Genomic DNA, 26,894 nt, shown 5'->3' on the forward strand with positions numbered 1-26,894 from the left:
AGCAGGCCTGGGGCTAGGGATGCTGCCCAGCAGGAGTGGTGCGTGGGGCTTGGGGCCCAGGGCCATGTGCAGCCACAGGGTACAGGTAGGGGTGGGAAGGAGCTACAGGTGGCTCATCCAGGGGGCAGGAGGGGCTGGCTCCCTGCTGCTGCACATACTCCCAGGATGGCATGGAGGGCATGTGACCCCCAGATTTGTGTACGGGGCAGGGGCAAATGCAGGCTGCCCGCTGCGGGTTTGGGCTCCCCACCCTGCTGGGGCTTCCACAGCCCAGCAGGTGAGACCCAGCACAGCAAGGCAGAGCAGGGCAGGAAAGGTCAGTGCCGCTGCTGCAAGCCCCGCACCACCATGGTGAGATGCCCCCTACCCACCCAGCAGCAGCAGGGGTGGCTGCATGGAGTTGTGCCCCTCACTGCTCCAGGTGGGCAGGGGGTGCCTTGCCATGGTGGCACAGAGCTCCCAGTGGTGGCACAAGCCTCCCCACCCAGCCCTGCTGGGCTGGGTCCTGCCTCCTGGCTCCTGCAGGCAGCAGCCGAGGGTTGTGCACTGCTTTAGGGAGTAAAGGGCTGCAGACCCAGGTCCCTGGCCCCATAGCTCTGGCAGCTGGAGGCCCACTCTGGCATGGCTGGGGGAGGCAGGGGGTTGTGGGTGAGGAGTTAGGAGCACTGGCAGGGCTGGAGAGGTGGGGCGGGAGAAGCCTGGACCTGCATCCTGGTGAGCAAAGGGGACAGGGGGAGCTCTGGTTTCCCATGATAAGAAACCCAAAAATCAAACGCCAAAATTTATAGGTATTTTGAATTTATTTTATTACAGTGACTGAGGCACTGATAGGCTTCCAACTTGCTTTAAAATTGTAAATATATCAATAAAACATTCTTTTCAGCTGACACCTATATATACAGTGGCATTTCGTTTTAATCGCAGATTTGGGGGATTTTTTAAATCAGAGATTTTGCAATTTTTTTCAAAGAATTTGTGATTTTTCAAAAAAGAAAACCAGGATCCCTGAATAAGACAAAAAGCACAGGGTTGCTGAACTCTTTCATTGATAGTCTTCTCCTGTTTTACCTTCCATGGTAACACACAAGCAAAATCTGTTCATTAGTAAAAAAACTCCTTTTCAGACAGACATACACTAGAGCTTTCAATATATATTTTTTCTGCCCAGTGAGAATGTCAACTATTTTTTGTAACAGTGGAAACATGTTTGTTATGAAGGACCATGGGCTTTTCCCACAATGGAAAATTATTTTGATATGCTGATTAAAGGGTGACATAAAATTAAATCAGTACAAACAGGGATAGGGGCACAAATTTAAAAGATCTAACAAGTAAGAATACATGAGTACTTTTGCTGTTGTGGTTGGTGTGGGAGAGTTGAGAGTAGACGGTAAAAGTTTTGTTTGCTTGCAAAATAAAATTGTTCAGGTAACTGACTGTCACAATGAAAACATAATTAAAAAAACTTTTTAAATTTCTGTAGTTTTACCAATGAAAGTTTGAATTTAACCATATGAAAACCATTTTACGTTTTAATCACCTTAATAATAATCAAAGAAGGAAATCAGACACTATTGATTGGACTAAATATATAATTTGGCCTTTACCTTTTAAAGATAAAGGACCAGATTTTGAGAGGAAATAGGCACCTAACCCAAACTGGCCATCAGCTTCCAGATAGCTCTAATAACCAGTGCTGAATTACACTGATAATTCAGAATAATTCAGCCCCAAGCCCTCCTCCAAGCTCCAAGAGGTTTTTAACCTTCTGCTTGCCAAATAGTGTTCACATTCATCCAATTTATCAAAAAATGTCTTCTCTGAAAATGTCATTACAAGTCAGAACTTATTTAAAATAAAGCATAGGAGCTGACTTGCCTTGCAGCTGAATTGAAATTTTAGTTAGAAAGATTTCACAGAGAAACACATCTATACTACCACAGTAAAAAAGAGTTTCAGCATATACACTGTATTACATTGAAAGCAATATGGTGAAACTTGGTGGAATTAAATAAATTTTCTTGAATAAAGATCCCCCTAATGGAAGCATTAAACCACTGCAGCAACCTTTCATTGCCTGCATAAATGGGTAGAATGAAAATTCTCTGTCTAAAGAGCTCAGGGTTGATCTAATTAAGTCCTGTTTTAGGTACTTAACTGCTTAAGTGGAGCTTAGAGGCTTACATCTGAAATTGCAACTCAAAAACCCAGGTCAACTGCTATCTAATTCTGAACACAGCTGAACTCAGCAGATACCTTTCTGTTTGATTTTAAAATATATTAGGGAACTAAAAGTCCCCATACCAAGAACTGTTCAAGACCACTGCTTAAACTTGACCAAGAACCAAAACATAGAAGTTACTTGGTCTTAGCCCTCTGAAGCAGCCAAATCTGATACAAATACTTAAATAATGTAATGCCTACCCTAACCAACAGAACTAGGTTCCTCGCACAGTATAGTGGCAGCCAATTTATTTGATAAGATGGCTAGCAGTGGTAATGGTGCTGATAGGAATGCCCACCTTTTCATGATGGACAAGTGGCTAGAGCAGTAGTTTTCAACAATTCCAATTCTGTGGTCCACCTCCAAACCTCTGTACAGCCCCATGGCTGAACTTCCCTGCACCCCTCCAATCCCAGCCTACAACATCTAACCTCCCCCAGTTCCCAACTCACCTCCAACACTCAGTCATTCCCCCTAACCACCAGCCACCCCACATTCCCAACACCAACCAGTTCTTTGCACATTACCTGAAGCACCAAGAGTGACATAAGTGCATTTGCACAGTGCTGCACCAGAATTAATTAGCCCCACCTTGCAGCAGAGCTAATCAGTCTATCAGAAGAATTAAAATAAGGGATTATGCTGTTTCCTGTGCCAGGGCACACATGGAGCAGCATGGTGCCTGGAAAATTTGGCTGATGTTCCCCTCCAAGAGCTGTCCTTATGACCCACTTGCAGGATGAAGCCCACCAGTTGGGAACCACTGGCTAGAGCAGCAGTCCAACTGGTGCTCTGTAGGCTGCACGTGGGGTTAAACTGGCTTCTCAGGCTCCCACCTGGCTGCTGCTTCTGCCATTGCTACGGGTGCAGCAGCACTTGAGGGCTCCTGCTCCCTCTAGCTTCCCCTTCCTGTCCCCATTTCTGCCCCAGGGTGGTGCAGGACAGCACATCCTGCAATGCTAGGGGAGCCTACAGCCCAAGGTATCTGAGTGGCATGGTGCAATAGGGGAGCTAGTGGCTAGGAAGCTAAGTGCAAGTCAGGATGCCCAGGTGCCTGGTGCATTGGGGAAGTACACTGCATCATGCGGTACAGTGGCAGTGCCTGTGATGCAGCTGGGGAGCACTCAGGTGCATGGTGCAAAGGTGGGGGGTGGTGCACAGTGCAGCAGTGAGGTGCCTGGGCATGCAGTGCATAGCAGGAAAGGAGGTGCATGCAGAACCTAGGACTCATGGTCCCCCCGTTGATGTGGCCCTTGCTAGTAGTGTGCCTTGAGGGGCATGCAGCCCTAAGCCACTTAGAAATTGGACAGCCCTGGGCTAGAGAATTCACCTAGATAGTGGGAGCTCATTATTAAATTTTCACTTTAACATGGGGAATGTCAAACCTACATCTACTTTACATTAAACAGTTGCTAGTCACAACACAAAACAGTCCCGAACAGTCCTTGGAACGAAACCAAGGACTCCTTCCACCTGAGGAAATGCCCTAGCCACAATCCTGCTAAAATACAATCATGCTGCCCATCTTTGGTCTAATAAATCTTAAACTGTTTTTCGCTGCACAGGAGAACAATTTCAATAGAAGGCATGGAGACTGCTGTTATTCCAGCCCTCCCCTCCCCCCAGCTTAATCTACAGGCAGTTGTTAGGGCACTTTTACAAGAGGTGGGAGATAGGAGTATGAGATGCCTCTGGCTGAAAAGGCAATTAAACCAAGGTCTCACAGTGAGTTGACCAGTGGTCTGGTAACTGAGCTATTACAGAATACAACAGGCACCTCCAATTCCAGTAGCACATTTTAAAAGAAGAGAGAAAATCCTGCCTTCCTTGCTACAAAAAACCCACCTTCAAGAGAAGATCCCAGGCTGTGGATCCTAAGTGATCAGAGGTGCCTTTCTGAAGGCCTGAATTAGGCGTTCAAGCTCTAAAGAGAACAGGGTTTAAGACACCCTGTAATCAGGATTTCCTACTGGAAAAGTCTCGCTGGGTACCGGTATATTGCCTGGTTTGGATTCCATACTGAGGTGACTTAACTTTCCCCATGTCCCAGAGTTAAATATTTCACTCTGTGGACCAGAAGCCTAAAACTTAAGCACCTAACTCCTTTATTGGATCTTCCTCCTAGCTCTTACACATGGGTATGGGCAACAGAAATCTGTCTTCTAACAGCTAAATTACAAATCCACCTGTTCAACAGAGAACTTGTGGATGGGTAGAATGTTCTCCAGCCTATAGCATGGTATTTTGCAAGTTTTCTTGCCTCAATTGTTATTTTTCTTTTTACAAAAATACGTGTCCAAACTTTAAATAACTCTATTTTATGTTATTAACATAACCATGATAGTACAGTAAACTGTTCCATGATGCCTCATAAATGCATCTGAAATCATATCAAAATATATGAAGGTACAGTGATATTTTCTGCAGCCTGCACAAGCTTCCTATGTCACTTCAGCACATGCCTTTTATACCATTTCTAATTACTTGACCTCAGACTCATTATTCTTGCAACATAATGCCCTACAGGTAAAATTAATGTGATTGTGAATGAGGAAGGAGTGTGAAGTAATATTTCATTCACTGGAGAATTTGGATTCCATGCAGTGAACAAGATTAAAGAAAAATAAGGCAAGAGCAGACAGGGCTCTTGTTTCTTTCACTGTGATGGATATCAAGTATTGATTGTATTAGCCACAGTACCATAAACTGAACGATGAAAATTAAAAAAGCAGAAAATCCCTCCATAATCACAACAGTTTTCAATCTAAAGAGTGGTTCTATAACACATGGAATTTTTAAGATTTGGGAGCTTGGTTCAAGAATGTTAGCATTCTTTAATTATTATGGGAAAAAGACAGATAACATTGCTAACACCACCACTGTCATGAATGAAGTTTAGCTGAAAGTAAAAGCAAAGCTGGAGGCCATCTTCACAATAAATATGTCCATATATGACTGTTCCTAAATTCATAAAAACCAAACAGTGAAGTTAAATTCTCTCAAACATTTCTTCAACAGGAATTACACCTTTTCTAAAGGACGAAAGGAGAGAAATCAGTGGAAATGGCAAAACTAACCAAATATAAATTTCTATGTCTCCCATATTACTTCAGAAAAGCAGGTGAATTTAGGAGCTAATTTAGGAGTTAATGATAGAGCCCTCCAAAAGCAAAACTCCCATGGGGTTCTTCTATACCCACTTGATACAGATAGATCATGATTTAGACAATAAAAGCAGGGTCCAGTTTCAAAGTAACAAAACAAATGATAATCAGGTTGTTTCCAAATGGTATAAAAATCACCACACACATGACTAGTAGTTATTTACGAGGTTAAACACCTACCATTCTGCCACTGGTTTAGCAATATTTTCAAAAATGTCATCTTGCTTTGTCTCCTGATCAAAAATTTTCTGAAATCTGCAAATAAGAAACCAATATTGATCACGCAGGCTATTTAAACACTACTTGAATCATGTATTTTGTTTTTCTGTTTGTAAATAGTCAATGTTTACATCATTGGGCTTACACAATGTAGTACAATGTTTTCCCTGTAGTCTAATCACAGTGTGCTGCTGTGTTATTGTATACAAATAGATTGTAAATACAAAGTACTTCTTTGACAAGAGCTGTACAATAAAATCCTCTGATAAAATGATGTCGTTTAGGGGCGAAAATAAACTGTATTTTTACAGCTATCAAAGGAAACAGTGTTTGGAACTGGCAACACATAGAAAACTAGACAAATAAATTACAGAGCATTAAAAAAGTACATTCAGATTCCCAACCGTTGCATGATGGTAAAGCAACTAAAACTTATTGTAATCAATATTAACAATTTTTTAAAAAAATCAAAGCATTTATTTGTTTTATCTGGCATTAAGGTTACGAAACACTACACAGGACGCATAAAAAAGAAGACAATGTCCCTGTCTCAAAGTTCATACAGTATACAGTGCTTCACTCAAATACAATATATTTGGAACCATTGAGAGGTGTTGCAACACATGCCGCTATCCTGAAAACCATTATTCATCTGAGCACTTCTATGGATTTTGTCTGATATCAGTTATGCCACCCATAGCAGAATAGGATTGCAGGATAAGAGCCAAAGGTGACGAGGTATAGAGGCATAGGGAAGAAAACTGAGTTTTAAGAAGAAGGTATTTGCCAAATAGTTTCTTTCATATGCATAGTTTTATTGTAAGAGACTGGGAGAAAGAAAATATCCATAGAGATCACCATGCTCAACATTTATTAGAATGCTTTTTTACAGACTCTTACAAGAATGATGAAGTCAGAGAAAACGTCAGAATCCATTACAGCTGGCTTGGACATCTGTAATCTAAGTTGATGTTGCACATTACTCTAGTGAAGAGGACTACTCTTTAGTCCCAAAAGAGAAAGGGTTTAATTAGAGTGCATGCAATGACATCAGTCTGAACTACAGATGTTTATTTATCTGGAGCACTATTCGACAGGGGCAAAGAACAATCAAACCCAAGGTTTAAAGATTGTATTGTTATTTAAAAAAGAAAATAGTAAATTCTTAACTTTGAAAGCGAGAGACGCTCCAAACATTCATAAACAGTTTATGTTTACTTCTTTGCTTATATGCACAACAGATAAGGGCATACATTCCTTACTACATGATTTGTCACTACCAGTCTTAATTTGTTGCTTATTGCTTAAATTGCAATAAACTCTGTTTATCAGCATGTTGGTTAAATAAGTAAACTAAGTGCTTAGCATCTTTCAACCTCACTCCCTAATCTTGAACTAACAGCAGGCTTTACCTACATCAAAGAAGAAGTTGTCAAATGGCAACTATTAGGAACCTTGAAAATGACAGGAGCTTACTGGATTTCGTGGCTGCTATCTCTTCCCACTTTCAAGGCTTCTAATAGCTTCTCTGAAACCATTAGTTTTAAAATGAGAGGTACTAATCAGTTTTAGGGTTGCTACTATCACAGCACTGACAAAATGGTGTGCTTAAGGCGAATTGTTTCCATTCAGTACCCCAACCGTATACAATAGCAGTAGCAAGTGCCGTCCTGCAGACAGGGTTCTGACATTTTACCTCAAAGTTATCCAACAACTGCACAAGAAAGACAAATTTGGCTATCAATTTCTTTCAGATTTATAGTGAAATTATAGATTTCATAGATGTTAGGGCTGGAAAGGACCTTGAAGATCATCAAGTCCAGCCCCCTGCCCAGGGGCAGGAAGTCACCTAGGGAATGCAGTGCAATAGGCTGTAGCACTAGACAATTCCTATTATTAAAAGTTCTGTATGAAAACTATTACTAAATATATCAAATAGACAAATAATCAGACAGACTATTACTAAATATATCAAATAAAATGCACAAAAAAAAAAATCGAAGGAAAGGCAACTTACTTGAACTTGTAACTCTCTCGCTTATTATTGACAAATCCATCTGCCAAATCACGTGGCACAATAATCTCTAAACTGGATGCGGATCTATCTTCTTCAATGGAATAAATCTACAAAATGCAGATAAGGATTAACCATGGAGGCTTCACCAGAGGAACAGGGGCTTGGGCCCCATTCCCTTGATTTACCCAAACTGCATCTTCTCGCTCAGGTGCCAGGTAGGGATTTCAGGGAATGTCGTGGCTTCTGCGGTTGGTCCACCTCTGACCAACCAGAATCCCATGGCTATCAAAACGAGAGCACAGGGACCTTTCCTAGCTGGGTAAAGCAATCAATTTCCTTCCACCCATTCCACCAGTGGGTTTCACAATTTTTAGACTTGAGGCACCCCTTGTTTCAGTGAAGGTGCCCTTCCATCACTTGTGTGAACCGAGCAGCACCCCATTCCAACAACGATATATTTAAAGGGGCTGCTGCATGGCAGTGGGGGAAATCTCTGAAGGCTTCTCATGGTTGAACCTCCTTTGAGAGGGGCTGGGCAACAGGGGGGCCAGTGGCCAGGCAGCAATGGCCTGTAAACTCGTACACCCGCTTCTCCCTCCGTGCAGAGGCTCCCTTAAAAAGGATCTCCTAGCACCTCAGGATGCCCTGGCTAAGAACCACCATGCTATACCTTCACCAGACACAAGATGACATACACACATGCATGCGCACCTACACAGGCACACATGCAAACATGCACCCTCATGCACACACGTGCAGATCCGCACAAAGGTGCACACATCCGTGCACCCGTGCAAGCCAGTACACATGCCCATGTGCACCTCCATGCACATGTGCACACACAGAGATATGCACGGGTGCACACGCACAGACATGCACATGTATGTACATGCACATGCACATGCAGACACGCACGCCTGCACGCACGGGAACTGCACGCACAGTTGCACACGCGCGGGCCACCCGCGAGGGCACAAGAAGCCGCCTGCGCAAGCCCCCCTCGCCCCCCGGCGTGCCCGCAGCCCTTGGGGCGCCTACCCCCGCCCGCTGCCGCCGCGCCAGCGGCTTCACCCGGGCGTAGATGGGGATGGCCTGCTTTCCCATCGCGAGTCTGGTTGCGGGGGGGGCGCTAGGCCCCGCATAGCAACGGTAACCACGGGACGCGACCTAGCATGCACCGCGCCTCGAGGGGACAGGAGAGTGGCGTTCGGCGCGCTGCGCGTGCGCAGTCAGAGGAGAACGAAGGGGGCTGGAATATGGCCCTGCTTCCTGGGCACGTCTGCTGTCCCTGTCTTGCAGCACGGAGGGCAGTGGCGCTGCCCCAGCCCCTGGCTGTGTCGGGGCGGGCTGCAGAGGGGTAGAGGGCAATGCCCTGGCAGGTGCAAGGAGTCGTGCTGCGTTGCCAGCTGGCCTGCCACCTCTCCTGCGACCTGGTGTTGCTCCCAGGTCGTGGGGCTGTTTATATGACAGCCTCCGCTTTCCTTCGCAGCACAAGCCTCTTCTACCTGGAGTTGCAGAGAAAGACTGGAAGCAGAGCTCTACAGGTCAGAAAGAGAAAGGCTCAGTCTAACGCCAACCAAGAGTCACCCCTGAGTTTAGGACAGTGGTTTTCAAACTTTTTTGTACCAGGACCCATTTGTTAACAATGGCCAGACCTGACCCAGTGCCCTCACTCACAACTAGGGTGGCTAACACAGAGGACATTCCAGTTTTCTGCTCTTCTGTCCTCTATTAATACGAAACCTGACGCTTTTATGTCCTGTTTTTGTCTTCAAGAGAAAAATAGAGGATGTAAAGGGGTCCGGTTTTGTATCAATAGAGGACACAGGACAACTAGACTGTCCTCTATGATGGCCACCCTACTCCCAATCCACTGTCCCCCACTCCTAGGCCCCTGCTACCCGGTGTGGGGCAGGGGGTGGGTGTACAGGGCATGAGGGGCTCCAAGCAGCCCCTTGCAAGCTGGAGCTCTGCTAGCCTGCAAGGGAAAAGCCACGGTTTCCCATGTTTTGTTTTGTTTTTTCCTTTAAAGAAGAATCTAATTTTAAAGTTTGTTCACAACCCTTTCATATTATTGTTACGACCCTATTTTGGGTCCCAACCCACAGGTTGAGAAATGCTGGAGGACATCACTCATGTTTTGTTTTGTTTTGTTTTGTTTTGTTTTTTAAAATGCCTGGAGTTGCTAATCCTGCAGCCACTATGGTACCTAGTGTTGAAAATGATAGTTTCTAGTGTCTGCCAGAGGCACACCAATTTGATTTATATGCCACCCTCCCCGTGAAAGCTCAGGGGGATGTAAGGACTGAAGAGTAATTAGGTAAACAAGGGCAATAAGATACCTCAGTGTAATAAAGTAAGCCAGAGTTAATGGTATTCTGTAAGATTTTGCTATAGATCTGGTCAGATTGGTTACTTACACTAGCAGTCTCTTAGAGGAAGGAAGCAGTATATTGTAGTACTTAGATTTGTAGCCCCTATTAAAGTGTAAAGTACAACTGACACCTGTAAAGACTGAGCAACTATCCAAAAGGGACTTGGAAAAGCTACAAGTATAGTTGTGTAATTACACTGGTTGCAGAATTATACAAGTTAATGGGGGCAATGTAATCAATTGACTCAGATGGAAAACATTACTGATTTCTTAGAGAAACAAATTAAAGCTGAGTTTGCAAAGCAAAGAAAAAGACAACAAATGCAATTTTAGGCTGTTACATAAAAGAGCATTATGACAGGAAGGGGATTAAGAATAGGAGTCACCTGAGAAAAAAATTGGTGATAGTTTGATCTGTGATAACTATGAAGTTGTCTCTGCAGGATATTACAACCAAGCTGTGGTTATTTAAAATATCTCAGTTTGCGGAGGCAATGGAATAGAACTCAGGATCCTGCAGTTTGGATCGGGAGGATTTTATCACTTAAGCTAAAAGAATTTATTTTAGCTGTTAGCCCTATGGGACACATTAAGCAGAGTTGGGCAAATTAAATTCTTATGTTATTCGAGCATGGCCGTATGCAAGTGTAAGAATTTTATATTGTGTCCATCAGTCTTGTGTCTACGTACGATAGCATTCCTAAACCATGGACAGAAGAACAGGATACCCCAGGACAACAGCTGCCACAAGAGCTATGATGAAATAAAGCAACACCTTGAACTGAAATAAGTTTGCCATAAACTGAGTAGTTTACCCTGGATTGGAACTATAGTAAGTTTGTTTTTTTCTGAACTGTGTAGTTTTTTCTTGATAGAGCTTTTAGTTTAGTATGCACAGCTAAACTAAATGTGATGGAGTTATGTTCATCCTTCATCCTTATGACAGATTCTATACTGATACTTGCTGCAAGAGGTTTGACTAGGTAAATTGCATTGGTTGTGGTGTAGTATGTGATGCGATAGTCATACTTAATGAAATAATCACATTTGGATATTAGCTATCTCTTGTATAACAATAATATTTAAGGAGTGTTCCCTAAAAACTCAATTCATAAATGATAGGCAAATGCCAAGATAGTATAACTAAAAAACACACACTGGGAAAAAGGAAAAAAACCACACTCATGCGCACACATTCAGGAGCAACTGGGTAGTGGCCAACTGAATGATGAAGTATATACAAGACATCATTGACACTAGAGTTTCCAGCCAGACACTTCAGCTATTTCACATTTCCAAATGTTTCCCTTCCAGGGTGACCCAAAATAATTCAAAACCAATTATTTCCAGAGAAATGTTTATTAACCCATGGAAACATCTGGAACAGACTTAAAAATTCTGAGTTTCATCTAGAGACAGAATAAAGAGTTCCATTTGCTGTTTCTAAATGAAGGTGAAGCCAGTTGGATGCTACATATTAATAGATAGGGATCTCTGTTATTAGAGAGATGGACTAATACCAGAAATTGTGTCAATGGTTATTTCATTTCCCAGCTACAGATTGAAGAACAAATGCTACTAATAATGGTAGAGCCCAGTTATTGCTGAGTACAATAGCTAATATTTCTTCACCAAATATACACTAAAATAACAAGAGGTGATACTGTTTCAGACTTAGTTTTAAGTAAGGAGTACATTGTGAAAGAGATGATCATAGAAAATAGTCTTGGTAAGTGATTCTGACTTGAGTTAGTTTGGTTAAAATAAACGATAAAGGTCTGTAACAAGGATTCTTAATTCCAGAAAGGCAACCTTTGATAAAAGGAGCTAGTTAGTGAAGTCAGCTGGGTTGAGGGACTCACAGACTTGTAGAGGATGCCTAGAATTTCATGAATCAAAAGTGTTGTAAAACTACCTGGAACTTTATCCCAAGAAAAGGCTAGCCAAAGATGGCTCCAGACCAAACCAAGTGGGGAAATACATGAAATAAAGAACATTAAGAATAATTAGAGAGCCTCCAGTGAATAAAAATGAGAAAATATTGATCAGCAAACCAAGTTATCTTCAAGGTCAAGAAGTGTGGGATACAATGAGTACTGCTAAAAGAGTGGCTGAGTTAGACCTTGTAAAGGAGTGTAAAACATATATGAAAGGCTTCTTCAGTCAAATAGATAACAAGAGAAAGAAGAAGTAGGGCGTCTATGTAGTGAGGATGGAGAAGAGATTAAAAATAATCTACCATAGTTGGATCCCAAAAGCTAAATGAAAACATTGCCTCAGTTTTCAATAAAGACCATGATACTGAACATAGGGATGGAGGCAGAATGGCTAGTGGCAATGAAGGAATAGAAATGAAGGTACCACACTGCAGCAGGGCGCAAAACTGAGAAGAGCTTAATGCCTTCATGTCAGGCAGAACAAGTAACCTCCATCTCGGAAGTCAGAAAAAATTGGCTCATGAAATCACACATCCAGTAGCAATTATTTAAAACAAAAATTATCAGTTGGGTGTGATACCATATGACTGAAGAGAAGCAAATACAGTAATTGTATTTAAAGAGAAATTGATTGAGACATTTACCAGCCTTTTTGGTCTAATCTCAGTAGTTTGTAAGGCTTTAAAGCCAATATTGAAGGAAAGGCTAATTAGAAATAGGGAAGTGAGTGGAAAATGGAATGAAGCACAATGTAGATTTATCAAAGATAAATTGTGGACGACTAGCCTGATGTCTTTGAAAAGATAACTGGTTTTCTAGGCAAAGAAAGTACAATAATACATCTTATCTCTGGCAAATTCAGTAAAGCATCTCACCTAGTACCACAAGGGCATTATCTAATATCAAAGTGATAGGGATTAGAAGAAGAATTGAGAGACAAATAAAGAACTGACTAATGGAACAATGTTGAAAGGGGGAATGCTGAGCTAAAGGAAATTACTAGTGGAGTTCCTCAGGGGTGACTCTTGGGACCAGTCCTGTTTAATAGTTTTATTAGTGACATTGGCACAAAAAGTAGAACAGTGACAATGAAAATTGCTGATGACACTACAGCGAGAGGCATCTTCTATATAATGCCGCACTATCATACGGGAAGAACTGCTTCTGAGTCCTAGTGTAATAGAAATGGAATGAAGTTATCCCTGTATAGGGGAAATAGATAGCTTATCATACAAAACAAAAATAACTTGGCTTATTTAGGTTAGCCAAATAAAGGCTGAGAGAGATATAAATGTTTTATGTGTAGGAGTAGTGGTGGTTGTAGTAAACTCTTAAGGAAGGAAAAGAACTATTACACTAAAAGGATTATGTTAGCACAACACATATTTATGAAGAGCCATTCATAAATGGAAACTAAAATTAGAAGGTGGTTTGTAACCACCTGAGAGATTTTTGGATAACCTTCCAACAAGTTTTATGCTGTCAGCATTGACTGGGCTGCAAGCAGTCACTCAGTGAAGTACCATAAGAAGGCTGGGGGTCATACCAGGTATCAGTCTTCAGACCCAAGAGTTGAAGCAGTATCATCATCAGGGAGGAAAGCAGTTCAGAGCTGGGAGGCCCAAACAGGCAGGACAAAAGTTCAAAGAACATGCACACCCACACACACTGTTGCTGGGACAAGTTGTATGGGAAGTAGGAGGGGTTTTATAGATCTCCTGTCAAGGGCTCACAGTGCTTATAGGCTTCCCCTGGTCACCTGACTCCTCATTAATATCCTCATGAGAGGAACCAGGCTGGAATGAACATTATGTCTGATCAGCTGTATAGTGGTGCTAAAGACCCAGTCTCTGTCTGCTGGCCTAGCCACCCTGGGTTCAGATCCCTGTGATCTTAACATACACTATCCTATCAGGTCCCTTCTAGTCCTATTTTCAGATCTTTTTAAAGTAAGCATTATCATCAATTTCCATAATGACATTTGGAATAAAAACCATCCGTATGTAGTGTTAAGTGTTAGTGTCAAAGATAAATTATTCTTCCATTTTAAGTTTGTGACTTTCTTTATTTTGAAAAATCATCAAGATTTCTATGATGCCTGGAAGCATTCAATTTTACATGTTTTACAAGGCAAATTCCATAGAACAGCACGGCGTTCTTGTGAAAAGGACTAGTAGTAATTTCCAGGTGGTCCTCATGGGGTCTTTTACCAAGAACATTGCCTTATAGGAAATTACCTGGTGAAATTCTATGGCTTGTGCTATACACAGGAGATCAGGCTAGATAATGAAAAAAGCCTCATATGGGTCTAGAATCAATAATTCTCCACTTCCTGGCATTCTTATGTTGTCATTAGTATCTGGACACTTTTAGCACCTTATTAGACAGCATTTTATTCTCAAACATAGGTCTAAATGACATCTCAGCAGGGGAATCAGAATGTTTCCTGGTATGGGAAACAGTAACAGGGACCTGTTACTTGTGACTATTGCAAAGTCAGCATTTAGGAATAGAATCTGAGGTGAGGGACCCCCACCATTTAAAAAGGTACAATACCTCAAGCTTTAGACATAGAGCAGTGTCATGGGATGGGGTCTTGAAGGATAGCCGTGATCTCCCCAAGGCCCCTTTACAGTGCCAAGTTGGCCCAATGGGCACCCTCTGTTCTTGCCCACCATGTCTTTGATGGAATGGTTAATAGGGAGGCTGCCTTTAAGTCCTCTTGGGCATGGTTTTGATTGATTCTCTGGACCCTGTGGGTTCCCGGAACCCTGGTGTGTCCCAATTCAAAACAGATGCTACGATGGATGTTTCGGGGCACCCTAGCCTTATGGGCTATGCGTGGCTCCAACCATCCCTTTACCACACCCCAAGCCCCACAGATGGTACTGACGTTGTCCGGTCTGGTCCTTGTAATTTGGCCCCCTTGTCCTCCCTAGGCTCTCCACAGTCCTGTCTCGCTCTGCACCCTCACTGGCGCCAGGGCCTGTGCACTCTAAGTGCTGCGCCCTCACTGGTGCCGGGGTCCCTACACTGCCATGAGCTCCCAATGAGGCCTCCTCCTTCCCCTAATAGCCTCACCCAAACCACCAGTCTTATACAACAGCAAACAAAATACAAGCCCCTGGGCTATGACGTAAATTCAAGTCACCTGGCTATAACATCATTCAAGCTACACTGAGGGTACTCCGTCCCTCAACAGTATCAGAAGCTGCACCTGCAGTCAGGCCTCTCCCCTTTGCTTGCTTCAGGAGAGCTCCTTCTCCCTTGGCTGCTAACAGGGAACTGCTATCCTAGCCCCAGCCCTGGGGTTTATATATGAGCCAGGCCCTGCCCCTTCTGGTCAGCTGACCGCTGGCAGGTGTGGGCCACTAGCTCATTCTGGCTGCCCTGGTAACCAGCAGCTGGGGCTTCCAACTCGCTGCTAGGGCTCTTCCCCTAGCAGTTTCAGCTCTTTAAAGGAGAATGGCACCCTAGTGCCCTGTGACAAGCAGTAAGTGGAGAGCTGTCTCTCTCCATAGAATTCTTTACAGAGGAGTTATGTATAGGTTCAGGTGAGTACTGTAATCATAGACATTAGGAGAAGAGAGAGGTAGTAAACTACATTAGTAGGATGTTAGCCAAAAGGCAGCATAGGGTGGCATCTTATAAGCTAACTCAGGCTTGAACCTGCTCACCCCTACATTAGTAAAAATATTTTAAACACTTCTTCATCACTTAAAAAACTCTTTTTTTCCAAGAAAAACATTTACATATAACATCACATTTGTGCATGGTATTTATAGAAAATAATGACACATTCTGCATCCAGAAAAACTGGGAGAGCTAGGTCTATACATCTAATCATACTACCAATTTAACTATCATATTAGACACGTGATGCACTTCACTTTAATTCAAAAGTGCACTCAAAAAGCTACGTGTACAGTTTTGGGGAAGTAACAACAGGTCTGGTAATGTGAGACAGAATATTTTAAAAAAGACAAACACGAAGAGTCTGTTGAACTCGAAGGCCGTTATTTTTCTTTCTCCACTACCACAAGGACATAGGCCAGAAAGAAATGGAAAGAATAGAACCACCCCCTAGTCCTGGACAGTATGATGAGGGGCTTGGAAAAACTCTAAAATGGCCTAAGGATTGATTCAGTTTCCTGCGGATCTAACAACTAGTTTTAAGAATTGAAGGAAGAGTCCATATTAGTAGACACGTGTGTACAAAACCTGTGGGTTAGTTGCAGGGAGTGTAATGTAAGATTTGCACACTAATCGTTACCACATGGAAGAACTGTGTTAAGCATCTGGTGATAGTTTGGGAAGTGCTGCAATGTCTCAACAGACCAAAATGGGATCTCTGTCAGGGGAACCTGAAGGTGAAATTGAATTGTCCTCCAGCAGTAGAAGGCCCTAGATGTAGCACCTTAGGCACTAGGACTGAGAAGCCATAACCCTCTTTTGAACTGCCCCTGACTTGGTGCAGGATCTTCTTATTTGGCCATCCCTAGAAAATCATCCTTTTCTCTGGGATATGTCCCAAACAGCTTATTAGATATACCCTGCATGCTAAAACCTTCGGAACCCAGCAGTTGAAGTGTCTTTGGCAGTTGCCTTTGGCTTGGGATAGATCTAACATACTATCAATTACTGTATTTAAAAAAGTCAGTTTACTAACGTACACCAGAGACCCCATCAGCTGGAGCTGATTACAGAGCTATAGAGTTGCACTTCATATGTAAAATTACAAAGCTCTAATTCCTAGTAATTTTATGTTTTAAAAAAATCCCTTGCCTTCAGCCCACAGAATTTTGTAGTTCTAATATTATAACTAATCATCCCCTTTTACTCTCCTAGTTTTCATCAGATTAAAAAGTAATCTGGGTCACAGCATATACTGGAAGCTGGTTGTTCAGGGATTCATATACTATGATGTCACCTAGCAACCTAATATGCCTCCAAATAAACAGCCTTGTAAGTTTTATAATAGCCCAGACAATTATTTTTTAATCCTTTTTTTCCTTTAGTTTTTACTTTTCAAAGACTCAGTTTTGGCAACTGTCATAGCTTTTTGGCCAGGATGATGATTAGAAGCTAGGAAGTTAAAATCTTTCCATGGATCAGCTGGACTGGATTCAGGGCCAACACTCTTCTGCCAAAGACTGACTCTCTCTCATTGGCTAACTCCTAGGAAGCATAGTGCTAGATGAGTGTCTTCTGTATGGCTAGACAACCTCTTGTCTCTTCGTAACATAATTTTAAGCTATGAAACTGACATTCTGACTAAATTCAAATGTAACATCTGATACAGTGGTACTGTACACAAGTTCAAGACATAACTGCAAACTCCAGCCACCATACTAGAGTATTTTATTTCTGCATAAATGAATAGCAGGAAATAATTACCAATGGTGCCATTTAAACTGTCATTATTAGGGTTTGGTATTAACAGTTGTTGTGCGCACAGGGTGTACAGTGTGAAATAAAACAAGCCGGAATCTTATCAGGGGATAAGGTACAACGCCGCATTTATTGGAACACAAACCATACAACATAAAAAGAATAAATAACAGTAAGGTTATTTGCTTCACTCATTCCCATGCATATTCATTCATTCATTCATTCATTCATTCAAAAGAGACAAGCACACACACACACAGAAGTTAGACAGTCCTGAAAAGGTTATGGTATTACCAAGTTTCAGAGTTGCTCAAGGTCAATCTGGTTGCCGGCCAGGCTGACCAAGAGAGTTGGAGTCAGATCTTGTTGGATGCGCCCAAAACTTCTTCTTGCAGGTGGAAGAGACCCAAAGCCTTGTCTTTGTGTTCATTCTTTATAGTAATAGCTGCCCATACCAGCCTATGGATTCCGCTGAGTCATTCGCGAAGGCTGTCGTTCTTGTCCTGTTGGCAGGCTGGGATTGGTAGGTCATGATCTTCTGGCTTTGTGGTCTGCAATCTTCAGGGGCTGTCGCTTTCAGCCTTCAGCCATCAGAATGGAGCATGATTTAGTGTTTGGTAATCCTTCACTGCTGGCTGGACGTCCGCTACAGCCCTTAACCGTTAAACCACAGAAGGCTATTTTCACCTGCTGCAAGAAGTGTCTTCCTCTGTCACTATCACGTATGTTCATCATTCATTCTTTTGTTACCTCTTTCCACATAAACCAGACATATCCACATGTGCCAGACATACCGCAAACCCTTACACAAGCGTTTTCCTTATACTGAATTCAAGTTCTGGAGTCATAAGTCAAATATGTCTAAAATTATGAGGCCAATATGTCAAATACTTTATGCCAGGCAATAAGAAATTTCAAAATAGATGGTTAATTTCAAGCACTGATGATGACTGATCAAATTATAAAAAGTAAATCATAACAAGATTAACTTTATTTTAATGATTAAATCTTTTCCTTATATAAAAAGAGAAATAAAATAAAAAAATCATAAAATAAGCAATTAAAGCAATTATAGTCACTGCAATACTACACAGTCCATCTAGAGGAATAGAAAACAATTCACACCTCTTTTTGAGCTATTGTTTCATTCAGTTCATTTGCCAACAGTGCTACATCACTACCCATGTGATGTTTAAGTTTGGAAAGTGTATCAGGCTATCTCTGCTGTTTTGTTCATTTCATGGCATTCTTACCAAACATGTTTATATTTTCCTAAAAATGTATGTCTTGACAAAGTAAGCCAAGACTAGGAGAATCTTAAAAATACCCTCCTAAGTGTTTTTTTATTTTTATTCATATTGGAATTGTTATAAAGCAAACCAAAATCCCATGAAAGAATATGGAGAGAAATAATGATCTCTTAGGATTATGACGTCAGCAGCTTGTGAAATTTTCTGCCTGACTCCTTCCACATAATAAAATATGCCTCCTGTTGTAGGCTACAACATACCAAACATTAACAGTAGGTTTAAAATAACACAGAGTATAGTCCGCTTACATTCAAGTAAGTGCATAATTAGCTTAGCTGCATACCACAGTGCCAGTCCCAATTTGTCATGTATTACTTGCGTTGTAACAAACATCAGTTATCTGCATGTCAGTAAAAGATTTTGGTTATGTGCATAACATCTTTCAGGTCCACTGTACACTCTGTCACTATTTTCTAATTGTATTTAGTTTGACTAATTAGTAAAACTGATAAGGAACCATCAGTTTCAAAGCTGCTACTGAAGGCATAGGGCTCTCTAAGAAACAAGGTAAAGAGCCTTACCAATGTGTGAAAACCTTAGTGCAGGGTGTTCCTACAGTTAATGAGCATTGCTTACAGTGAATCCTAGTAAATGCATAGTTCAGGTATGTGCATACTCTTTTTTTAGTCCCCAGGCTATGCGTACATTGTACGTTTAATGCAATTGTACAGTTGTACTTTTAATGCAATACTGATATTATCCATACCAGTTCCTCACCCTGACCCCTCTGCCTCACACACACATCTCTCTGACATACTGGTTCTTCGCTTTTTTTCATAATGGGAACCAATTTCTAAACTCAGTGGCTGGTCATGTACTTTTCTAATCCAATCCCTAGTTTTGAACTGTCACCTTTTGAGGAACAACTATACTATCTGAGTCTAGGAAGTAAAGTGTGTATGTGTTAGTCTGAAAACCAGAGAAATGCAAGTTCCTGTCTGTTTCCAGTACTCTCAATAAAGTATCCACTTTCTAGTAAATTAAAAATCAATATCTTTTCCATGAAAATAACTAGATCCCAGACAGGCTCAGCAGAGGACTGAGGAGCATATTAGTAACACTCATTCATTTAAATTATCATAATGTGTAGGACCCCTGGCCCTAGACCAGGATCCCATTGTGTTTGGCACTGTATAAACACAGAATAGAAGTACAGCCCCCATCTGAAAAATCTTACAATCTAAATATGCAACAAGAGACGATAGGTAGCTGTATACCGAGCAGGAAGTACAAAGAAATAGTGAGAAAATATTACTCAACATAATAGGCAGTTGTTCAGCTGCCTGTGGGCTGACATTTGTAAAGTTTTTTGTAGGCATCACGGGAAAATGGTGGAGGGGAGTTGAAGAAGGGAATGATGTTAATTATGTAACTACTGTTGTTTAAGTACCTCCAAATCTAGGTGGGTAGCCTGAGAGAAAGCAAGGACGTATTTGTTTGAAGTTTTAACAAATGAGTGATTGAAAATGACATGATTGGTTGATCTGAAGCAGTGAATGAGGAAGAAAAAAGATAGATCTTGAAGGTCCTTGAAAGTGAAGATAAGCACCTTATGACGGAAAAGCGGGGGCAAGTGGAGGAATGTAAAGAGAGGAGTGACAAGGCCAAAGAGCAAGTTCAGAGAATAATCTTTGCAGCAGCATTTGTGAGGAAAATGTATATTTGTCAAGGCCAGAAAGAAACTGAATAATCAAGTTGTGAGTTGATGAAAGCCTGGACAAGACTTCTTCTGCTATGTAGATGGATAAGAAAGTCCACAACTTAGAAGGTGTTTGCAGGTAGACTCTGCAAGACCTAGATATAACTGATGCAAGGCCTTAGAGGTTCTTGTTCGTGACTAACTGTATATGGTGACTATTGCCTCTAGCTCCAAGGACATTAAAACTTCTTATTAAATCTCCCTGTATTTGTGTACAATTGAAGGAATGGCCTGACAATTTTCTTGCCATTTTCCAGTTGGTCTAATAAAAGGTATCATTTTGGAACCAAGAGTTCTAGTTTTTTGTATGCTTCATCTTGGGCTCACACTATCACTGTCTCGCATGCCATTTTTCCCTCCATAGTCACACCTCCTTTTTTTAGCAAAAGCTAATTTCTCCTATGTTGAACCAATACAGAAAAATTACAGAATGAGTGTGATGTTTGTCACCAACACAATAATCACTCTGCTGATTCTCCTGCTCTTTCAGCCCCATCTGTTTATATTGTAAGCAACTTCGGGCCAGGACTATACTGTGTTTATACAATACCTAGCATAGCAGGGCCCTCGTCTTGGTTACAAGACACTATTGTAATAAACAATGGCTTGTGGAAAAAACAGTGGTCATAAGAGCAAGATGTGGTTACGATTGAAGTAATTACTGGGCAAAATACCCCAGATGTGTTATGTATCTAGTAGTTTTATCCATTGTTTTTCCTTGTGAAAGGCAAGGCAGTTTAGAAGCAGATGTAGAAGAAAATGGTGCAAAATATAATGCAATGGACGAAGGAAAAAGGAACGGCAGAAAAAAAAGGTTTACATCTACAGCACTGGAGCTAGGGGCACTAAATTCAGCATATGAGAGCAGCAGATAAGAGTTTAGGGATTACTCCTGCACCATATAAATCAAAGATAATTTTTATCATTGATTTCATAAAGCAAGATCAGATCCTAAATGACATATGCTAAAACTGGTAGAAGTGGCTGTCTAACATCCTAGGACAGGATTAGACTTGATGATAATTCATTGTGCAGATTACTCAAAGGTCTGAAGTAGTGGTGTTCAACTTTTGGCCCCATGAGCCAGATTAGTGATGTGATGCCAGGCTACAGGCTGAATCAAACCCTATACCAGCATTGGGCACTGTGGGGCCTTGGTTCGCCCTGTGCATAGGTATGGGTCCCTGGTACCCAGTCCCACTCCCTCCCTGCCCCAAATGCCAGGATTGGGCCCTTGGGCCCAGCAGTGCTGCTTCCTGCCCCCACCTGCTGAGATTGGGCCCTCATATGCTGGGATTGGGCACCCAGCCCAGTGCAGGGCCTGGGACTCTCCATAGGTCCAGAAATTTGGTAGCAAAGGCGCAGTGCTACCACTCCCCTGCTGCCAAAATTCTGGACCTGTGGGAAGACCTGTGAGCCAGATGACACAGCACCAAAGGGCCAATTTGCCCTGCTGTTTAGGGCTTGAGTATCTTTGGTCTAAAATGTTACTGATGAAACCTGAATCACATTGGCATGAGGTACTATCGAAAGAATTAGTCCATAATACTATCATTAACTGATTTGTACAATACCTATTACTGAAGTATTGCCCTTAACATCTGAGCCTTCAGTTGCCAAATACATAGCATCATTTTCTTCCAATACACATAAAATTATTTAATGAAGATTAGCTTGCAGGTTTATTATCTTTATATCTAATTCCCAGTCCAACTCAGCTTGCCTATTCCTGGGCTTCTTGCCACATTCCCTTTTCCTCTGTCCTGTACTATTGAAATGTAGAATTATCTACAGTTCATAAAAGAATCAAATACCTTAGACTGTTGTGTTCATCTGTTATTAATGGACAGTAAATGCAAACATGAGCTAACAAAAGGCAAAAGGATAAGCATATTTAGGCCAGACCAGTTCCCACAGAAATAATTTAGAGGCTTGTCAAACAATGCTTCAAACACAGAAGAATAATGATTTCCTATAGATTCATTGTATATACTCTGGCAATGTAACTTTTGCTTTATATAATATTTTTAACTTGATTTTTAATTTCTATTGAAGGATCTCAAAGAGATTTACAAATACTAATGAAATTGGACTCGCAATGCCCCTTTGAGGTAAAGAAACCGTTCAAAAATTTGTTTACAACACAGTAGATCCAATTTTATTTCCCTAGCCTCTGTTTGGTTTTTTTGCATTGCTCTGGCAATATAAATATCAAGCCACCTGACATAACAAAGAAGCCAGATTTTCTTATTACCCTCACTTCTGGAACCCAGGCTACCAGAATGGCTTCTGAAGTCTACTGCAGCTGGGTATTCTTTAGAGCAACCCTCAGCTGGCCTCAGTATGGGGAAGGATGTAGAAATGTCTTGATGTCATTTTGAACACCTCAGCTGTCAAACCTAACACCAGTGCAGCTGAAAATCTGAGTGAAAATATTAAATTAATATTTCTTTCTTTTTATCTGCAAATATTAGTAAGCGCATTGTGGCATATATTCAGTTAATTATTTAACTGTCAATCTTTCTGATAGATCACCCCGGTCATATAGTATATTTTATACCTGCTTATATGTGTGAACCTTTATAAAACTACTTCTATCTCCAATCATAATCAAGTTTGTTTCAATGCAGTTCTAACCTCATTTTGTAATTAAATGCACATCAGCTGCAGGCCTCTGAATATTCACATTTATGTGATCATTTTTACGAACACCTTTTTGTTGCATAAAAAATTAACAAGATATAGTGCGAATGCATACGGATATTTCCCTGAACTAACCACACAGTGGGAGAAAATGTCCCTATTCCTACCAATGGCAGCTTTGGGGCTCTGTATACAAGGTTGGTGAGTGGCAGGATTTCACCATCTACATACAGCATCACTGAGACATACAGGGTGCTGACAGGTGTTCAGGCCACCACTCTAATTCATGTCATTTTATATAAAGTGCCATGACTTAGAGCCCTCTCCCCCCGATATTTGCCTGTTGAGTTGGGGTGGGGAGGATTGAGTTTGTCTGCAGAAGCCCAAGGAGCTGCCTCTCTCCCGCAGACCCATGCCCCTCCCAGCTCCGGTGCTGTCATCATCCCCCTTAGGACTGTCTGCAGGAATGGAGGGGGGATAGGTGAGGGAGAGCGATCAGCCCTGGCAAGGTTGGGGGACCAGGGCTGGGGTGGGGGGAAACTCCAGCCTCTCCCAGCCCATGGTGGGAGCTAACAACAGGGCCCAGGGCATGGGAGCCCATGACTGCCTCCAGGTTAGCTCCCTGAAGCCACAGCCCCCATGCCCTGAACCCAGGGCACCCTCACTCCCAGCCCAGACCTGGTGCTGTCTCAGGGGCCCCACACCTGTCAACCCGCAGCACCCTGCACCACGTCCCTGTCTGCCTATCTCCTCTCTGCCCCCGTCTGGGTGTCTAGGCCCCATGCCCCATACTTCCATCACTGGGGCCCAAGCAGCCCCATAGTGCTGTAGTTTGGAGGATGCATGGGGCAGGTGCAGCTGTCAGGGATGCGGCCACCCTGGCAGAGGAGGTTGGAGTGAGCCTGAGGCTAGGACGGAGGAACCAGCCACTTCCCAGGCTCCTGTGGGAAGAGCTGAGCCCTGAGTTGCCTGCACCTGCTGCTGTTCAGCCTGTTCTACTGGGGAGCCCTTGCCATGGGCCGTGTGGGTTCAGGGATCTGGACAGGTAGGGGCACGTGCCCCAGCCAGAGCAGAGCTGGGGTCTCTCTGAGCCTCACAACTTGTATAGCACATTCATCCCCAGCAGGACTTTGACCCACAGGGAATCACAGCTGGGCATGGTGGCTCCAGTAGGTCCTTGGCCTGGACATGGGCTTTGTGGGACCCTGTGGCATGATGGTGCGAGGACCAGAGCGTCCTACTTCAAGGCCCCCCTCCCCCTCTGCTGCAGCTGGCTGCCTCTGCCCTCATCACAGGGAAGCAGCAGGAATGGGATCCCAGGGAGAAGCTCTAGGCCCTGGCCTCCCCCCCTCTCCTTCCTCCCTGAAGATAGCCCTGGGGGCCGGGGCTGGGCTGCTTCAGCCCAGGCCGAGTTGTGCCACAATTTAATCCTAGGGAACACAAGTTCCCTAAAGTGCTCCAAAGTGCATCACCTTCATCTGATCCCTTATTTGATGATGGTTAATTTGTCTCTTAATTGGTCACTCTGCAGCCATGCACAGGTGCCACAGTACAGTTGTAGAGCACTTTCAAGGGGCTGATCATACAACAAACTTTGATATGGAGGACAGCCACCAAATGGGATGAAAGAGGAGATGTTTACTGGTAGGTCAGAAACATCAAGGAAAATCCTACTGTTCCTAAAAACACGAGTTGTGAGTGGCATTCTTTCCTTGTCAACTTGTCTTACAGATAGATGTTCTATTGGTGCTCATGAGAGCATCACTTAGAGGTCATGAATGGGATATAACCCTTAACACAACAGCACATATGGCTAGAGAGGCCCCATATTCATCTGGACACTATATCTATCTGTTTAAATCATCAGAACTTACTACTTTATTTTTATAACCCACTTCTGTGTTAGAACCTCCCATGTCTTCTTTGTGTAACGACATCTGTGAGGCTGTTACTGACTCTCTTCCCTGCATATCCTTGGAAATTGTTTAAACAAATATAATTCCTGGAAAGCAACATCTCATTATCCCCCTGTCTCTTTGACTGTTCTGGCTCCCAGTGACCCTTTTTGTATGCACACTTCTCAGATCCGTAAAATAAGAATCCCAGAAAAATGTGGAGAGACTTACATGATTACATGTCTTGCTTTCCTATAAGCTGATAGTAAATATTTTGCCTTGGTTCAAAATGATAAGATGTGCACAGAGAAAGGCATTTGTACATATTCTCACTATTTCCTTGGATGACTGGGAAGAGCTGTTTAATACTAAGACATTAATGAAGGCAAACACAAGCATCAGAAATGATTACTTGGTTGTTGTTGGCTTGGGCCCATTTCAAACAAATTGTCTGAATTACTATTGTCAAATAGGGTAATCTGGAAGTAAGGACAAAGTGAGGAGACTGTTACTATAATGTTACATTGTCATCTGTGAAAATGTATGTGGATTTTATTAGACTTGGTTCAGAGAAGCAAAGCACCCAAGGTTTTAATTATAGGAGAGATTTGCTGTTCCATAGCAACTTCAGTCTGAGGATCTCATTTACAAACCTAAATTAATTTATTTTTCCAACAGCCCTACTCAAGCACATCTGCACTGTGATTGCAGTTTTACAGATGAAGAAACTGAGGCATGGATAGGTTAACTGGCCTTCCCAACAGCACACAGGTACCCCATGGCAAAATGAGGACTAAAATCTGGACCTCTGACTCCCGATCTGGTGTTTTAGCCACAAAAGAAAGTTCATCGGAAGTTTAATTACATTTATTGAACCTCCTAAATTTACAACATTAAAAAGGAAAAATTACCGGAATGGATTTATCGTATATGTGATGTTCCTTCATTTGGCCAGGCTGGAAATCCTCTAAGAACATGTTTTTATCTTTCATCCCCTCAGCTTCTCATCCCAGTTTCAAATAGCGCAAGGAAATGAAGGAAAAGATAACAAAAACTTATTTGTCCCTTCAAAGAGGAATGCATAGTTCTAGTGGAAATGTTTGGTGAAGTGTTGTTCAGATTTTATTTGACCTGGTATACCCTTCACTAATTCTTATCGGTGGTGGTGCTTGTAAAAATTGCAACATTAGAACAGAAGAGACTGGTTCAAAAACACACCTACAAATGCAGTAGGGCTAGATCTTTGGGTATGCTAATTCTCCCAACTTTCTTTAACTTGAATATTTCTCAGTAGGTAGTTTAGATCTCTAAGACTCAAGAGGCAGGTTTATAAAATCATCATCGTCATCATAATAATCAGTTTTTGGAATATTTATCAACCGAAAAGGGCCTAGTCAAATTTTGAGCAGTAGTTTGGCTTTGTTGCCATCACACTACACAAACACACACATGTTCACACTAGAGATATGCCTCTTGTTCATCTCCAGCTGGAATGAAGTTTGAAGACCATCTGTTTTAGTTCCTTTAAGCAAAAACACATTGCACCAGCTGTTGGTTAAAGAAAATGAGATAACTGAGGCTAAGCTCAAACATGGTGTAAATGGGATCAGTTTTACAGAAAGCATTGCAGAAGGCACCCACATATACAAATGCTGAATTTGACCCAGGAACTTTTACACTCTCACTGTCTCCAGCATTGCCTGTAGCACATATTTGTGGTTGCCTGTGAAACATTTTTCAGCAGCTCTTATCCCCCATTTAGGATGCTACGATGACATTTCTGTCCTTTCTTGTCCCATAGAAAGCTCAGACCTGAGCTGTGCCATCCCAGTTCAAAATGGTAGAGTAGCTTCATAATTATCACAAGGTCCCCTGGGAGTTCTACCACAATCTGCTCTGCAGCATTTGATTCTGTTCTGCTGTGAAATAAATCAGGGCTGGCCTTACTCACCAGAGATCTGATCCTGTGAGATACCAGGTGTGATGTCAGTTGTCTTATGGATGGTATCACCTGCCAGTAA

At 42.2% G+C, this 26,894-nt stretch overlaps 1 protein-coding gene and 1 long non-coding RNA gene across 4 annotated transcripts in view; one reads left to right on the forward strand and one right to left on the reverse strand.

Moving 5' to 3' along the window:
• Nucleotides 1–8,805, reverse strand: part of KIF6 (kinesin family member 6) — a 438,203-nt gene extending 429,398 nt beyond the window's left edge. For all 3 annotated transcript variants that reach the window (XM_025197847.1, XM_006018586.2, XM_006018585.2), the window contains exons 1-3: nucleotides 8,663–8,805; nucleotides 7,625–7,731; nucleotides 5,569–5,643 (exon numbers count right to left, since the gene is read on the reverse strand). In XM_025197847.1, coding sequence (XP_025053632.1) covers nucleotides 5,569–5,643; nucleotides 7,625–7,731; nucleotides 8,663–8,728 — 248 coding nt within the window. In that variant the 5' untranslated portion in view covers nucleotides 8,729–8,805. The remainder of the gene's footprint in view (nucleotides 1–5,568; nucleotides 5,644–7,624; nucleotides 7,732–8,662) is intronic.
• Nucleotides 8,806–8,867: 62 nt separating this feature from the next.
• LOC112549421 lies at nucleotides 8,868–25,781 on the forward strand. The gene is made up of 3 exons (XR_003092825.1): nucleotides 8,868–9,168; nucleotides 10,673–10,830; nucleotides 25,552–25,781. It is a non-coding gene; the product is annotated as an uncharacterized LOC112549421 (long non-coding RNA).
• Nucleotides 25,782–26,894: the final 1,113 nt, after the last annotated feature.

This window comes from Alligator sinensis, unplaced genomic scaffold (assembly GCF_000455745.1).
Source record: "Alligator sinensis unplaced genomic scaffold, ASM45574v1 scaffold198_1, whole genome shotgun sequence".
NCBI lineage: Eukaryota > Metazoa > Chordata > Crocodylia > Alligatoridae > Alligator > Alligator sinensis.